This window comes from Hippocampus zosterae, chromosome 2, assembly GCF_025434085.1.
Source record: "Hippocampus zosterae strain Florida chromosome 2, ASM2543408v3, whole genome shotgun sequence".
Lineage (NCBI taxonomy): Eukaryota > Metazoa > Chordata > Actinopteri > Syngnathiformes > Syngnathidae > Hippocampus > Hippocampus zosterae.
In genome coordinates, this window is record NC_067452.1 from 38,107,358 (window position 1) to 38,122,825 (window position 15,468).

General features: G+C 45.4%; 2 protein-coding genes across 3 annotated transcripts in view; one reads left to right on the forward strand and one right to left on the reverse strand.

The window, feature by feature from the left end:
• cdk11b (cyclin-dependent kinase 11B) overlaps window positions 1-6,799 on the forward strand; it is a 27,634-nt gene extending 20,835 nt beyond the window's left edge. The window contains exon 22 of the transcript XR_007961489.1: window positions 6,411-6,799. The gene's annotated coding sequence lies outside the window, so the exon portion shown is untranslated. The remainder of the gene's footprint in view (window positions 1-6,410) is intronic.
• The window catches only part of mmp23ba (matrix metallopeptidase 23ba), a 15,518-nt gene extending 1,224 nt beyond the window's left edge, over window positions 1-14,294 (reverse strand). Inside the window, exons 1-6 of one of the 2 annotated variants that reach the window (XM_052059269.1) lie at window positions 13,869-14,294; window positions 8,277-8,413; window positions 6,146-6,285; window positions 3,965-4,132; window positions 3,710-3,874; window positions 1,841-1,951 (exon numbers count right to left, since the gene is read on the reverse strand). In XM_052059269.1, the coding sequence (XP_051915229.1) occupies window positions 1,841-1,951; window positions 3,710-3,874; window positions 3,965-4,132; window positions 6,146-6,285; window positions 8,277-8,413; window positions 13,869-13,991 (844 nt within the window). In that variant the 5' untranslated portion in view covers window positions 13,992-14,294. The remainder of the gene's footprint in view (window positions 1-1,840; window positions 1,952-3,709; window positions 3,875-3,964; window positions 4,133-6,145; window positions 6,286-8,276; window positions 8,414-13,868) is intronic. The other variant, XM_052059268.1, reaches the window with a different exon arrangement.
• Window positions 14,295-15,468: the final 1,174 nt, after the last annotated feature.

Here is a 15,468-nt window from a genome sequence, read left to right on the forward strand (position 1 = left end):
TGAATCAGTTGCCAGCCAATCGCAGGGCACACAGAAACAAACAACCATTCGCACCCACACTCACACCTAGGGACAATTTAGAGTGTTCAATCAGCCTGCCACGCATATTTTTGGAATGTGGGAGGAAACCGGAGCACCCGGAGAAAACCCACGCAGGCCCGCGGAGAAATGCAAACTCCACACAGGGAGGCCGGAGCTGGAATCGAACTCAGTACCTCTGCACTGTGAAGCCGACGTGCTAACCACTGGACTACCGGGCCGCCCTTGAAAAATAGTTGTTCCTATTAATTTATTTAAACGTAAATGTTAAGCTATATTCCAGTGTAAAGCAACGGCAAATAATTATGACTGCTCAGATTAGATGGCAGCAAAAGTCTGTTGGTGCAACTGACGAAGATGAGCGAAGACAGAAAATCAGATGCCAAGCCTTCAGGGTGCAATTAAAAACTGATTTGAATCAGTTCAACAAATACAAACAGAATGATTTGCAAACCATCCGTCCATCTGATGTCTGCTTTGGAAAACCAATCAGTTCCACCATTTTGGTTCACATAAGACTTATTATAATTTGAGCTGTTATTCGGGAGCGTAATTAGAAGATCGGTGTTTTCCAGCCTGTTGAGCCAAGGCACATATTTTGCTGATTATAAGACGAGCCTTTCTTTTTCAAGACTCAAGTTGGAAAAAAAGACTTTTTGAAGATCAAATTAATTTTTACACAGAAAATAATTACAGTACATCTGAAACAAATGATTCTAACGATATATTTGAGAGAAAAAGCATGTTATTTTGCCTTATTCAAATCTTAATGTCTCAACATTTAAATACATAAACTAAAGTGCAATCACGTTCGTAAGTGAATGACTTCTGCTTTTTGAAATGTACATTACATCATAACTTCTCCTCAGCTGCCGGTTAACCTGGCCGATCTTCGACCGACTTTTCTCCCGATTGTCGCTACGTTTCTCCATTTTCTGTTATCTCTTCTATTATTTTCTTCTTTTTTTCTTTCTTACCGCCATTTTTTATTTTTATTCTTCGCGACAGGGGTTCGCTTTGGCCTGGGGAGTCAAGTTCAGCATTCACTTCAGTGGTATCTGGCGCCATCTAGCGTCGTGAATGGGTATAATGTCTAGACCCCGAATATAAGACGACCCCATTTTTTGAGTCTTATTTCAATGCAAAAAAAAAACGTCTTATATTCGGGCCAATACGGTTTATATCATTCTACTTTATGATGAACAATTCTTGAAGCGTACGTGTCTTTTATTGTTGGGATGCACACCCCTAACTTATCACACTGACCATTGAAATCTCTTTCGCAACTTCCCTCTGAGCTGCGGCCAACCTCGCTATCAAGTGAAAGTGCGCTCGGAGATGAGCCGCTCTCACTAATGAAACAGAAATGCGAATTGACCTGCTGTGTCTCTAACCCTGGAGCCACAGTCTGAAATTCCAGCGGTTTGGAGGGGCTCAGGAATTTTCCACAGCCGTACGGCGTCTCCCAATCAACAATGAGGAACAGATTAGAGCGAGCCAAGGAGTCGTATCCTCCTGCCTCCTCCTCGCTCTGTCCCCCTTTGCTGCCTGGTCGAAACCTCGCAAAGCAACAACAAAGTAGGAGGAGCCGTTTTTTGTTGCGCAAGCGGGGGCCCTCTGACACGATTCTGTAGCAAATGTACACAAAAAGTTCATTTCAGACCGCCTGCTGCCACCGATGTGGACCGTGAACGCAAGGCGGTGTTTTATTAGTTTGGAACTGTTGGCTCACGGCGGCTCCTCGGAACGATGGACAGAGAAAACACTTCCTCGCGTCCAACTTGGACCGTCGCTATCTTACCGTAACAGAAATCACAGCTGGACGGGCAGTGCTTCTGCATCAGCTTGCGCTTGCTTTCACAATAGCCTTTCCGAGCCCATGCCGGACAGATGAAGAACCGGTCCAAACATCCTGGAGGAGACAGGAGACATGAGACACGATGCGAATGCTTCCGCCAGTCGGTATATTTCGGTATATTCTAAAAGTTGCCCTTTTTCGAGAAAAATGTTTCAAGCTTATCATGAGAAATTCATAGTTTGGAGAGAAAAAAAAAAGTTGCCATGTTTTTAGACTGAAGTCGTATAAGACCCCCCAAAAAATGAATTCCAAGAACAGAATTTCTGGGATGAAAAATGAATACTCTCATGAGAATAAATTGCAATTCTTCAAGATAAAAAATTTGGAAATTAAACAAGAACTGAAAAAGTGACGTTCAAAAATAAAATTTTTGAATAATAAAATTCATTCATTCATCTTCTGTACCGCTTGATCCTCACTAGGATCGCGGGGGGTGTTGGAGCCCATCCCAGCCGTCTCCGGGCAGTAGGCGGGGGACACCCTGAATCGGTTGCCAGCCAATCGCAGGGCACACATAGACGAACAACCATCCACGCTCACACTCACACCATGCATATTTTTGGAATGTGGGAGGAAACCGGAGCACCCGGAGAAAACCCACGCAGGCCCGGGGAGAACATGCAAACTCCACACAGGGAGGCCGGAGCTGGAATCGAACCCGGTACCTCTGCACTGTGAAGCCCACGTGCTAACCACTGGACTACCGGGCCGCCCTGAATAATAAAATTATTATTCTAAAAAAAAAAAAGGAAAAGAAATAGGTCCTTGTCCCGATAATAAGAACGCCTTCTCGAAAGCTGAACCACGTGTGGACTCGAACTGCAATGCCTGCCACTTGCTTCTCACGCTTAATGTTGAAACTGTGCTTCAGAAAGACAGACGGACCAAATTTGACTGCACCGTGTCTACAAATAAAAGGCTTGGTACTATACTTCTCATGGCGCAACAAACGCAATTTTGAATTTTTGTTCATGCTCATAACACAAAACTATTTATCCGATTGGTGGGCCAGTGGTTAGTGCATCGACCTCACAGTGCAGAGGTACCGGGTTCGAACCCGGGTCTGGCCTTCCTGTGTGGAATTTGCATGTTCTTCCTATGCCTGCGTGGGTTTTCTCCGGGTACTCCGGTTTGCTCCCACGTTCCAAAAACATGCGCGGCAGGCTGATTGAACACTCCAAATTGTCCCCAATTTTACCGCGGATGGTCGTTCGTCTGTCTCTGTGTGCCCTGCGATTGGCTGGCAACCGGTTCAGGGTGTCCCCCGCCTACTAAACTCAAACCGCTGGCAGAAACCATAGTTGACTCTCCTCCTGAATACCGTGACAGACCCTGAGAAAACTAAGCCGAGTCCGAAGCATGGGGGCAAAATGGTCCGAATGAAATGGCGCTTCATTTTTTATAGTGTAAAAGGCGCCTTGTGTTCGAATACCACATTCCAGAAAACTGCAAAAAGTGGTCAGGACAGTCATAAACAAAGCAGCCATCAGCCCAATGTGGTCGTCCGCCATGTTTTGGGGGGGTTTTGGTCGTTTTTTTGTCTGCAACCGATACAGAGGACGAAGACAAAAGGCGCCTCGCGCTCATAAGAAACGGCCACACGCTGAGAAGAAAAAGACAAAATCTTGTATAACCCCCCCCCCCCACACACACACACACACACACACACTTTGTTGACACATTTTGTGGCGAACGTAAGCCCCATTCGGGCGAAGCCTTCCAAACAGAACGATTGCGACACACTTTCGATCGTCGCGTTGCCTTTTACGGATTGAAACCAGGCTAAGGGAGGAGTGGCGTTCGAAATCGTACCGTAGAGACGGTGCAAACCCCACACCTCGTCCTGCGTGATGAGCTTGCGTCCGGTCAGCGTTGCGTTCAGGTGCATGATGGCTTTCGGATCCCTGGAGTGCATCAGACCCAGCACGTGGCCGATCTCGTGCGTGGCCACGTGGACCAAGTCCGTGAGCCAAACCCCTGCGACGCAAGCACACGGCCGTTGAATAGAAAAGACATTTGCGGCGCACCCCCCCGGCCCGAGCGCAAACCGGCGTGAGGACGGCGTGCCTTTCTTCCAGCTGAACCGCATGTTCCCCAGAATCCAGTATTCGTGATCGTCGAAGTGGATCTCGCCCGTCGGCGGGAAAAAGGCGTGGGCCAATTCTCCCGTGATACCGTCGAAACAGTGGTGCAAGTAGGACTGCAGACAGTCTGTGTGGTTGACCGGGTAGAAGCCTGTGCCATAAACACAAAAATGCACCCACTTGACGTCAAAGGACAGATGTTGCGGGTAGAAAAAGTCTACACACCCCTGTTTGAATGCTAGGTTTTTATTATTTGAAAATAATAAAAACTTTTTCTACTACTGATGTGACCTGAGCGTTTCCCCCAAAATATGTCATTTCAAGTGGGGGATATCGTGTGGTTGCAAAAGTGTGCACACCCTCTTCAAACTGGTGCTAAATGGCCAGTCGGCACACCTGCCACCATTTAAAGTGCATCCGATGAACCTCAAATGAAGTTCAGCTGTTGTCGTGGGCTTTTCCTGAAATGTCGCGCTAACGCTGGCTCTGCTTTTTGGAACTGTTCATAATTCCGTCCACCTTGTCTAAATCCCCACTTTTAGCTCGACAGAAAAAACACCAAGCGTCACCGTAGGTATGTATGATGTTCTAAAACAAAACATACCTTTTACAAATTATACCCAAAAAGTTCACCCTCGGTTTCGTCGGACACACAAAACAAAATCTCCTTAACGTTTGTTTACATATTATGTCTTTTTATACAATGGAGCTAAGCTAATAATGCATAGCATGTTTGCATTGAGGATTGAGAGGAAGAAATTTCATCGATGCTGCATGTCATACATAAAGCATATTTGACAATAAAGATGACCTTGACCTTGAAAACGTGTTAGGTGCAGAAGTATAAGTGAATGTCTTCGATCAATTGTAAATAACGTCTTATAATACGGCAACTTGGCACAAGGGGAAAACAAACTTCTCTGCACACAAAATAGTTGCCCTCTTTTCTTACTTTGTCTTTGCATCCAGAAGAAGAAAACAATTGGCGTGACATCAGAAGCTGTTTAACCCTCGTAGTCCACCGCTTGCGATAAATGTAAAATAATGTCTTTGAATCAAAGGCAAGGGCATTCGGAAAAACATGAGAGCTGAAACGTATGGGGGGGGTTCTACAATGGCCTCAATTTCATGACGTCACCGGCTGATAATTCTCAGGCATTGCAGCAATAATAAAAAAGGTTTTGATTCCGTAATCTTCACAATTGACATATTTTGCACCATAGAGACCCATTATAATTCATATTTTTGAATGCATCCTAAACCTAATGTGTAAACATGCATTTCACGCGATTTTTACGTCAATCGCTTTGTTTTCGCTTGGACAGACGTATGCATGCCACATTGTTGGGTTGAGGTCATTCCAATTGTGCAACTTTTAGGTGGCGCCAGAGGATCGCAAATGAGTTTGCCTTTTTGCAGGAGGCTTCAAACCAACGCATTTTACATGAACACGTCCGGTCGGGATTGTTAGTAGGGCTTGGTTGGGACCTCCAGACACTAATTTTTTTTTTTGTTTTGCAAAAAATAGAAAATAAAAAATCCCAAAGAACTAATAAAAAACTCTATATGTATGGATAGCACAGATGCCTCTGAACATTGTGAGTGTTTGAAAAAAAAAAGACAGTTTGTATAACACAAAATACATCATTACAAAAATTGTAAAATGTGTAACTTGGGTTTTTTTTCATTTGAAGGACCCAAGGGTTAAAAGCGAGCTAGCGCTCATTCAAACCATGCTAGCCAAGTAAAGAGAGCTGAAAAATCGACTCGAGTCACAGTAGCAAAGTGTTTACGCTTTGCTACTTCCCACCACTGCCGTGCAGGGACAACCTCCCCCCCCCCTTTGGCTCCGCTCAATTATTTGGGCTCAGTTTGTACCACAGCGGGGGGATGACAAAGCGCATTGCAAAGTGATCTTTCTGCAGAAGTTAGGACAGAGCCAAAGTGCTGATGAGACAGATCAGGCTTGACTTTCGAAGGCCTCAACAAGGCCCGACACGCATGGAAGTTGTTAAGCCTGTGTTGTTTTTCCATTTAAAAAAATGATGTCTCGTCTTGACTAGACGACTGGCGGTTTGATGATTTAAGGGGTCTGGTGGCTTCAGGCGCGACCGCACAAAACGTTGCGGCCGTCGCGTGCGCGTTGGGAGGATCTTCTACCCACCGATCTTAATGTCCGCCTCCTGGTCCGCTGGCACTTCTCGGAAGCTGAAAGGAGAGACGTCGCTCCACATGGCGAAGGCCTTGGCGATGCCTCGTCGCGTGTCCGTGGCGTTGATCAGATTTGTCGGGTAGGAGAGCAACCTGATTGAAAACAAACGACACATCAGAATTCCAGTGATGAAGAATCGACACATTGATATGCAATCACTTTTTATTTTGAAGTCACTTCATTTTTTAAGTGGATTGAACATGTATCTTGTATGCAGGTAGAGTGGAACCGCTAAAGTCAACCCAAAAATCCATCCGTCCCAGCTGACTTGTGGAGCAAGAGGCAGACGGCACGCCACGGCGGTGACGCTAACCTGTGCTGCTTTCAGCCATGGCGCCTCAGGTAAAACACATCGTGAAGAAAAATTTCGAAGTCAAACTACGTGCCAAATGATTCAATGGTGTGTTCTTACTTTGATGCCATCACAAAAGGCTTTCGAGTGCTTACAAAGGGAGAAAAAAAAATGTGATCGTGACCAGAAATAGAAGTTCCCATTTCGCACAGTTTGTGTGTAATGGCTAAAGGAACATCAGTTTAGAAAAAAAGAAAAAAAAAAGAACAAAGAACGCAATTTACACTGCTGCACTTTTGTGACGAATCAAGTAATCTTACATCCTCAAAGTCCAAGTTGTAATCCCCCCCCCCCCCAAAAAAAATGTCAATTTCAATTTGCTTAATAGTCTTCCTTTCACGGACTTCATATTTACAATCGTAGCTTGAGATTCAAGTTACGAGTTTTTTAAATTATTTTTTTTAAGATACAAGCTGTTCAGGCGATTTTTGTTTTCTGTCAAAGGCAACATAAAACTAAGAGAATTACACTTACTTAAAACACCCGCGAAGCCTTTCCTAGACTTCACTGAACTGCTGAAACAATGATAAAATGCCATAGACGGGCTAACAAATCCATTTGGTGCTGTTATAATGATTGAAACGTTTAAGCGATGGCTATTTGAACACTAACGGTAGCCACACATATAGAGAGAGACGATATAATGCTCACAGGCATGTATTTATCCTCTGTAAAAAAAACAAAAACAAACAAACAACCCCCCCCCCAACTAATATTAGTGCAGCTTATCGATAAATTGTGACTGCCCCCCTCCGTCGCAATGTATATCCTTTCGTGCGTGTATTACTCTGCTCTCCGGGGCCTATGCCACTACATGCACCAGTAGCAGCTGCAATAAATTCATCATGATGCAATAACTGTTTAATTCTACACATTCCGTTCAATAACATTATGACGATACGCTTTTATAAAGTCCAATATTGTGGAGCGCCATTTTCCTGATGAGAAAACGCACTACAAACACTTTTATTGCTCCTTTTTGGGAGAGTCTGGCACGAATTAAAGGCATTTCCATTCATTTGAATGTGGAAGGCCGCTTTGAGATGCGACTGTTTTGAGTCGCTAGGATAAGCGTACTAGCGGAACGAATTGCACTCGTATCAAGACACCACTATATAAATTATTCATTCATTCATTTCATTCATCTTCCTAACCGCTTGATCCTCACTAGGGTCGCGGGGGGTGCTGGAGCCTATCCCAGCTGTCTCCGGGCAGTAGGCGGGGGACACCCTGAATCGGTTGCCAGCCAATCGCAGAGACGAACAACCATCCACGCCACCACTCACACCCAATTAGGGACAATTTAGAGTGTTCAATCAGCCTGCCACGCATGTTTTTGGAACGTGGGAGGAAACCGGAGCACCCGGAGAAAACCCACGCAGGCCCGGGGAGAACATGCAAACTCCACACAGGGAGGCCGGAGCTGGAATCGAACCTGGTACCTCTGCACTGTGAAGCCCACGTGCTAACCACTGGACTACCGGGCCGCCACTATATAAATTAATGAATTTATTTACTTTTTTGAAGAGCGATTAGCCTCTAGATTTCAGGACGTCGCGTGGAATGTTACTGTCGGCGTTTCATGATGGCCACCACCTGGCCCCTGAACGGACGGATTTGAATTTTGGTTGTTTCTCATGGCGGCAAAATGTATTGGAAAGACCGGATTGTGAGTTCAGAGGTTCCACTGCCGATACAAGTGCCCTTTGTAGCAAATCTGGATTAGGATACTTGTAGGTGAGCTTGAACTTGTCCCATTTGAGCTTCTCCGGGGTGAGGGTGTAGCGCTTGTTCCTGGAGAGGTGCAGCACATGCGAGTGGGCCTCTTTGCGCATTCCGATGAGCAACACGGTGGTGTAAGCTTCTTCCTTGGACAAAGAGAAACCTTTGATTAATCCCTCAAAGAGAGTTTGCGGCGGCCTGACGACGGTTTGAGGAAGCTTGTGAGGAAATTGAGGGAGATGGATGACTGTTTTTTGGCAGAAAGCAAACGTCCAAAGGCAGTGCGAGCATAAATTCCGTTTGTCATGTAACGGTAACAACAGTGCAGGTCTGCTACTATTTCATCGACTTTGCGAGTCAAACACTTGCTATGTTTTCATGCGCTGGAATTCCACCTCGCGGGAAAATGAAGAGGTCAGCAGTGTAAGCGTTTTCCAAACATGAAGTTTGATGGGGCTCTGGAGTACAAATTCCAGGTAATAACACCTGGATTAGAGACTCTTTTTTTTTCACAGGCTAGCGCCGCGTGCTTCAGTCCTCTCGTAAATAATCTGTGACGCGACACAGGTTTTACGTTGTCCTGGCAGCAGTATTTGACATTCGTGTGCACTTTGACGCTGATGGGATCGACTTTTCCAAGCTATGAGGGTGAACGCCTCTCTCCAATCTTCTTAGGACATTCATGGCAATTCATAGCCACCTTGAGCTACAAGTGACTTCATAGTAAACATTTCCGCAAAAAAACAAAAACAGGCTAATAATGAGCATTGTTGTCTGTCGCAGCGATATAATCCTTTAAGCAGCAGATATTTGAACAGAAATGGTGGAGCAACACATGAAGACAGACAATGATAATACTCACAGGCAGTGCTTTAAGTGGTATGGCGTACCAGGGCTACTCAATATTAGCCTTTAGCATACCGGGACTTCACATGAACCCAGAGTACCTTATCTTGTCCTATTTCTCTCCGGGACTTTTTGATACCTACACGACTTCAGTAATTTGGGTAACCCCCCCCCCCAAAAAAAAAATTGTTTATTTGACATGTGCGCCATCATTTAGACATGTCAAGGAACGCACCACACCATCAACGCAAAGGCTAACTTCAAAATAAAAGCTTTTCCAAATAATAATACACTGAAGCCAAAAGCAATATCCTTATTAGGCTTTTATTTTGAAAATGATGGTGTGACGGCTGGCTTGACTTGTCTTGTCGACATTTTGCCTTGCCTGATCCCATTTTTTTTTATTTTTCCGCCATCACATAAACACAACTCCATCCGAAACTCGTATTCCGTCGCTAATTTCGGGAGCGCAAGTTAATTACGCTTTTATTGTATAATACGACACGAGTCTCTCCTGCGATTTATTTATGAATGAACTTAATGATCCGACGTTACCCACTGCCCTAATTTACCCGGCAACAGCCAAGTAAATACCGGCACTTGTTATTTATTTATTTATTCCGCTGAAAAGCACTGCTCACACGCTTTGACTTTTATGCATTCTTGGCTCGCTCGCCGTCGCGCCGACTTCTTTCTACAGAGTGACTCGTAAAGCTTTGAGCAGCATGTTAACGTTATTTCAGTCTGACCTCAGATCTGACATCTCATCGAGCGTGTGCTGTTATGGGAACGGTTTGCAAATGGCCCGTGCTTGGATGACTTTTTTGGGGTAGAGGAACCCCCATGAAAGTCTTCCCAGACTGGAGTGGAAGATTTACGCCGCGCCGATGAGACGATAGGTTATGTTTCATAGGTATCGATCTTGCGATGAGTGTTATCCTTTAAAAAAAAGAATTTGTCAGCTTTCCTTTTTTTGGGGGGGAAAAAACCATCGGAAAGCCTGAATTCAACGTTGCATTTTGCTCCCGACCCGCGACTTCCTCTTTCGGCCTCACCCAATCAAGATAAATAGATGCTTTCCTCCCACTGTTATGTGTGCAAAGCACCCTTGACTTCCCCCGCCCGGCTTCAACTCGACGGATGGGACCCAAACGCTCATTAATAAATCGGAATGAATTCCCCGCCGGGCGGCCCGGTAGTCCAGTGGTTAGCACGTCGGCTTCACAGTGCAGAGGTACCGGGTTCGATTCCAGCTGCGGCCTCCCTGTGTGGAGTTTGCATGTTCTCCCCGGGCCTGCGTGGGTTTTCTCCGGGTGCTCCGGTTTCCTCCCACATTCCAAAAACATGCATGGCAGGCTGATTGGACGTTCTAAATTGTCCCTAGGTGTGAGTGTGAGCGTGGATGGTTGTTCGTTTCTGTGTGCCCCTGCGATTGGCAACCGATTCAGGGTGTCCCCCGCCTACTGCCCGGAGACAGCTGGGATAGGCTCCAGCACCCCCCGCGACCCTAGTGAGGATCAAGCGGTACGGAAGATGAATGAATGAATGAATGAATGAATTCCCCGCCACGTTTCACGCGGTCAAGCCAGCGCAGATACTTCTGACATGCCTTGCTCATTTCAAATGATCACGACTGAAGATGAACCCGAAACTGACTAAACACAGTCGACTGGAAGGGGAAACGTTTTCGACCAACCCTCACCGAGAATCCTCAACCTTTCCCGCCGATATTACCTTTTTTTCCCCCTTTTCTTTCTCTCTCTTTTTTTTTTTAATATCTCGAAGGAAATGAAAAGACTCATTAGGCGCTAATCTCATTTGTCTGGCTGGCCCTCCTGCCGCAGATGCTTATCTCAGGATGTTACGTAACCCTGCGGGACCAGCATGGATGCTCACATAATGAGAAAACGTAACGAAGGAAATGAAATCAAGCCATTTGTCATGCCATGCCAGAGGGGAGGCACAGACTGGATGCCCGACTACGATCCAGCCATAAGTCAACACGCGGTCTACAGACCCGAGGCTGGATCTCTCGCCTTTTGAGCATCGAAGGTTGACCTTGATACGAACGAATTCATCAGAGGGCAAACCGCACCGCTGAGAAAAATTGTACCAGTTGTGAAGCGCTCGCAAACGTGACTGACCCACGTGTCATGAGTGCCCAGAAGTAAAAAACTGCAAGGGGGGTGGGGGGGGGGGGACTGTGCTCCATTAAGCACAGGTTAATGGAACACTCATAATTGTCCATTTTCTGATCCACATATCCTCACAAGGGTCGCGGGGGTCGCTGGAGCCTATCCCAGCTGTCCTCGGGGCAGCAGGCCACCCTGAACTGGTCGCCGGCCAATCGCAGGGCACATATAGAGATCCACTCTCAAACTCCGAGACAATCTAGAGTGTTCTATTCATCTACCAAACCACGCATCTAATCTACCACGCATGTATTTTGAATGTGGGAGAAAATCAGAATACCCAGAGAAAACCCACGCAGGCACTGGGAGATCATGCAAACTCCACACAGGAAGGCCGGCCGCACCCAGAATCGAACCCTGCACCTCTCACCGTGCTAACCAGTCGACCACCGGGCCGCCATAGTCTGTTTTTTTTTCCTACAAATTTAAACAACTGAATGAACGTCTGAGATTCCAATTTTTTTTTTTTTTGCCAGGGATTGTCGTATTTATTACGATATTTCTTTGGAAACAGAATAATCCTTACTGGTCAAGTAAAGTCTTTTTCCCCTGTGACGCGGTTCGATATGCGGAGCGCAACGGTGACCGTGCAGCTGGTCATTTCGGCCGCGTCGCGGTTACCCCCCCCCCCCCCCCCTTCCCATTCATCCTCCCCCCCTTATTACATGTTATGTCTTGTGAGTTGTTGTAACTGTCATATGCTTATTTATGTGCTAGGGTCTTTTTTTATCCTGGACTTAAATTATCCTCAGAAGAGGATAGTTCGAGCATGTTTTTTTTTCCCTCTCCCTACGCAGCGTTTTCCTTTCTGAATTCTGATTGTAATTTCCCCATTGCAGGACAAATAAAGGATACCTTAAGTATGCAGATCACGCAAGGAATTTGTGTCTGGTCGTATCCGCCGCACTTGTATTGCAATAACAAGCAACTACAATCAAAGACATGACACATAAGTCTCGAAAGACTTCCCGTAATGTAAGCGTACCATTGCATGTGATTCTTTTTCATATGTTCTCAAAATAGCGAGATGTGATACATGAGTAAAAAAAAAAAACGACTAACTTTGACCAGTGCAGTCTAGTGCGAGGTGTGATCAAAATCTGCGCCGCGGCGGGTTAGACCAGGTGTTGGTAATTTTGCGGATGTGCCGGGGATTCGGCATGAACCAATCATATCCAATCAAAGCAGCTCCTCTCATTGAAATACGGCACATTTGCCTTGCATCGACAATCTTGAGTGAGTCAAATCTGTGAGACAACCAAAACTTCTCGAAGGACGAGTGTCTGATTTGCTCATCTGGGAGGTCCAAGTGCGAAAATTCTATTCATGAGGTACTGCAAGCAAACCGCCGCGGGAGGATGACGTGAGGTTGAGGGTGATCACGCATCTGTGAAGTGGGCATTTGGACCACCCTGATGCTTTAATTCGGTGTGTAAGAGAGTCATTCAACTGGTGCGCTGAATTATTTTACTTGTGAAGACACACTGAACTTGCATATGCACATAAAGTTGGATAACACGAATGCTGCATTGCTGTTTGAGCATTTATAATATCCAGCTTAGAGTCGGACACGGGCCCTTTATATGTTCTGCCGGTATGCTTCGTTGTCTTACTAGTGAGGACAAAGACGATTCTACATAGATCTGAAGGTGGATATAATATATATCCTTGATATCCAGGGGTGTCAAACATGCGGCCCCCAAGGAGGTTCGATCAGGCCCGCGGGATCATTTAAAAGTGAAAAAATGCATAAAAAAAAAAGAATGAATCGTTTTAATAAGGTGTGATTCATGGAGTATCCGCTAGGGGGACACGCCGTTTTGATCAGAGTAGAAGACAACATTGTTTTGATGAGGGAAGAAGACAACAGCAGCCTCTGTCTGTCACAGACAGACCCAACACAGCAGACGCTATCAAGGTCATGCGATTACTTTATTCTTTACACATTTAATAACACTCTCCTTAGTTTCTAAAGTGTAGGCAGGGATTAAATTTTGATTTTATAGGCACATGTGTAGATGGTTTAAAAATTCCTTTGTTTATAAATCTCGTTTAATCTTAAAATGCATTGCTATATTTTTCAACCCCAATCGCTTGTTAAAGTTCTTTGCCTTGGTACAATCAGTGGGATCAGTTGCAATCCATATATATATTTTTTATATATATGAATGAAATCTAAAGTGTTTCATGAAATGTTTTGTAAAAGATATGCTCATTACATTTCGACATTTTCCTGATGTTTTTGTGCTTCTTTAGACCAAAACAAAGGAAAGACATATTATTTTGGTTATTTATAGCAGAGATAAATATCATTTTAAGGGCCGGGCCCACTTGACATCTACCGAGGCCGTATTTGCCCCCCCCCCCCCCCCCCCATGTGAATTGAGTTTGACACCCCTGATATACATGCTCAAATTGTTTTTCATACAAAAGGAAATACATTTCATCCCACCGTGTTAGGGGGCAAATTTTGTGTGAGGGCCAGTAAGTAGAAAGCAGACGGCTTATTGAACCAAACGAAGACGACACGAATGACGCCAGAGGAGCCTTTCGCGCAGCATACCTCGGTCCTCCACGAGGGGAACGCGGCGCTCCGGGGCATCCCTCCGAGCAGGAGGCTGAGCAGCGCGGCCGCCAGCAGAGTCGCCCACCCCCACCTCCTCCTCCTCTGACAGATCCCTCCCATGGCCGCGGCGGTGCGCTGGAAGCCTCCGAGAGAACGGCGGTCGGCAAAACAGGTCCACTCGAGCGGCTACTTCTCGGCCATTGCCGTCGCTCCGCCGTGCGCCGGAGCTTCTGCGGGTCCCGAGTGGGATGGGACGTGTAACGTGTAAGTGCGCAACTGTGCGGCTCCGCTCGCCTGATCGCTGCGCCGCGCGCCACGGGGGCTTGGTTTCACATTACCGCGCGCAGGGCAGCGGGTCAGCGTCGAGACGCTCTAATTGGAACCAAACGCGCTCCGTCCATCCTGGAGTCACTGCACACTTCTCGAGTCTAGCTGCCTGGCTGCGGCGCTTGCACGTGGCGCACAACTTCAAACTTGGCTTCAATTTTTCACCCGACACCACCTGCCCCCCCCCCCCCATTTTTATTGCAGAGGTTTTTTTTTACCCAGAGGTGTTAAAAGTACTCAGATTCTGTTGTACTTTTGACAGTAGAAATACATATACAAAAAAAAAAAACACTCATAAAAGAAGCAGTACTGCTTCAACGTAATTCGGTATCACTGTAAGATACAATCACAATAAACATTGTTAAATGGGATGTAAGGGATAACATTACATGTTGATTGCAAATACCGGTAAGTATTCTCAGGTAAGGCATCCTACTTGCATTGTCCAATCTTTCCTTTTAACAGAATTTCCTTTTTGTGGGAAATGACACTGGTACACGTCTTTTATGAACATGCAAGTATGTGAACTGCAGCATACAGTGCAGGTATATGAACAAAATACAGTATAACAAGACGTATCACAAAATTAGGACCATTTGCTACAAAATGAGACGATAAGGAAACCTGGTTGTAACTGGCGCCAATATTGAGTCGTTGGTTGCCATGACAACGAAAATACAATTTATTTAGGCTTGTTGTTTTGTAAAAGTACTTTCTATTTCTATGTGAAATTTCATATTCGTTTTTTCTTCAAATCCTCTAAATACGTTATTTAGAATGGTTTGTTAAGAATCACTTCCGGGTCACGTGCCGTGGATGGCGAGGAATGTGAGAAAGATCGAGAAGACAACTTGAGAGAGAGAGACGGAGCTACGATACCGTGTGGTCTACGTAGTTTAATTTGATCTACTTTCGGTTTACCAAGGTGCACACGGTATGTCATTTTGTGTTTATTTTTCTAATGTATTTTTAAAGATATTGTAATTTTGATGTTTTGATGTTGTTTGAAATGTTCATAGTGTACAGTTGGAGAACATAAAAAGTGATAAACGTTTGCGAGACAAATAACATACACTTCCATCGGACATTTATAATTCATTTTGCCAGGGGGCGCAGAGCCGCAACATCAGGATGAAAGAGCCGCATGTGGCTCCAGGGCCGTAGGTTGCCGACCCCTGGTGTAGCGTGTGACTTCAAAAGAGATGCATCGATGTAGGTTGCAAAGGAATCACATTGTTAAATTCCTGTCACAATATCAAGAAGAAAACAA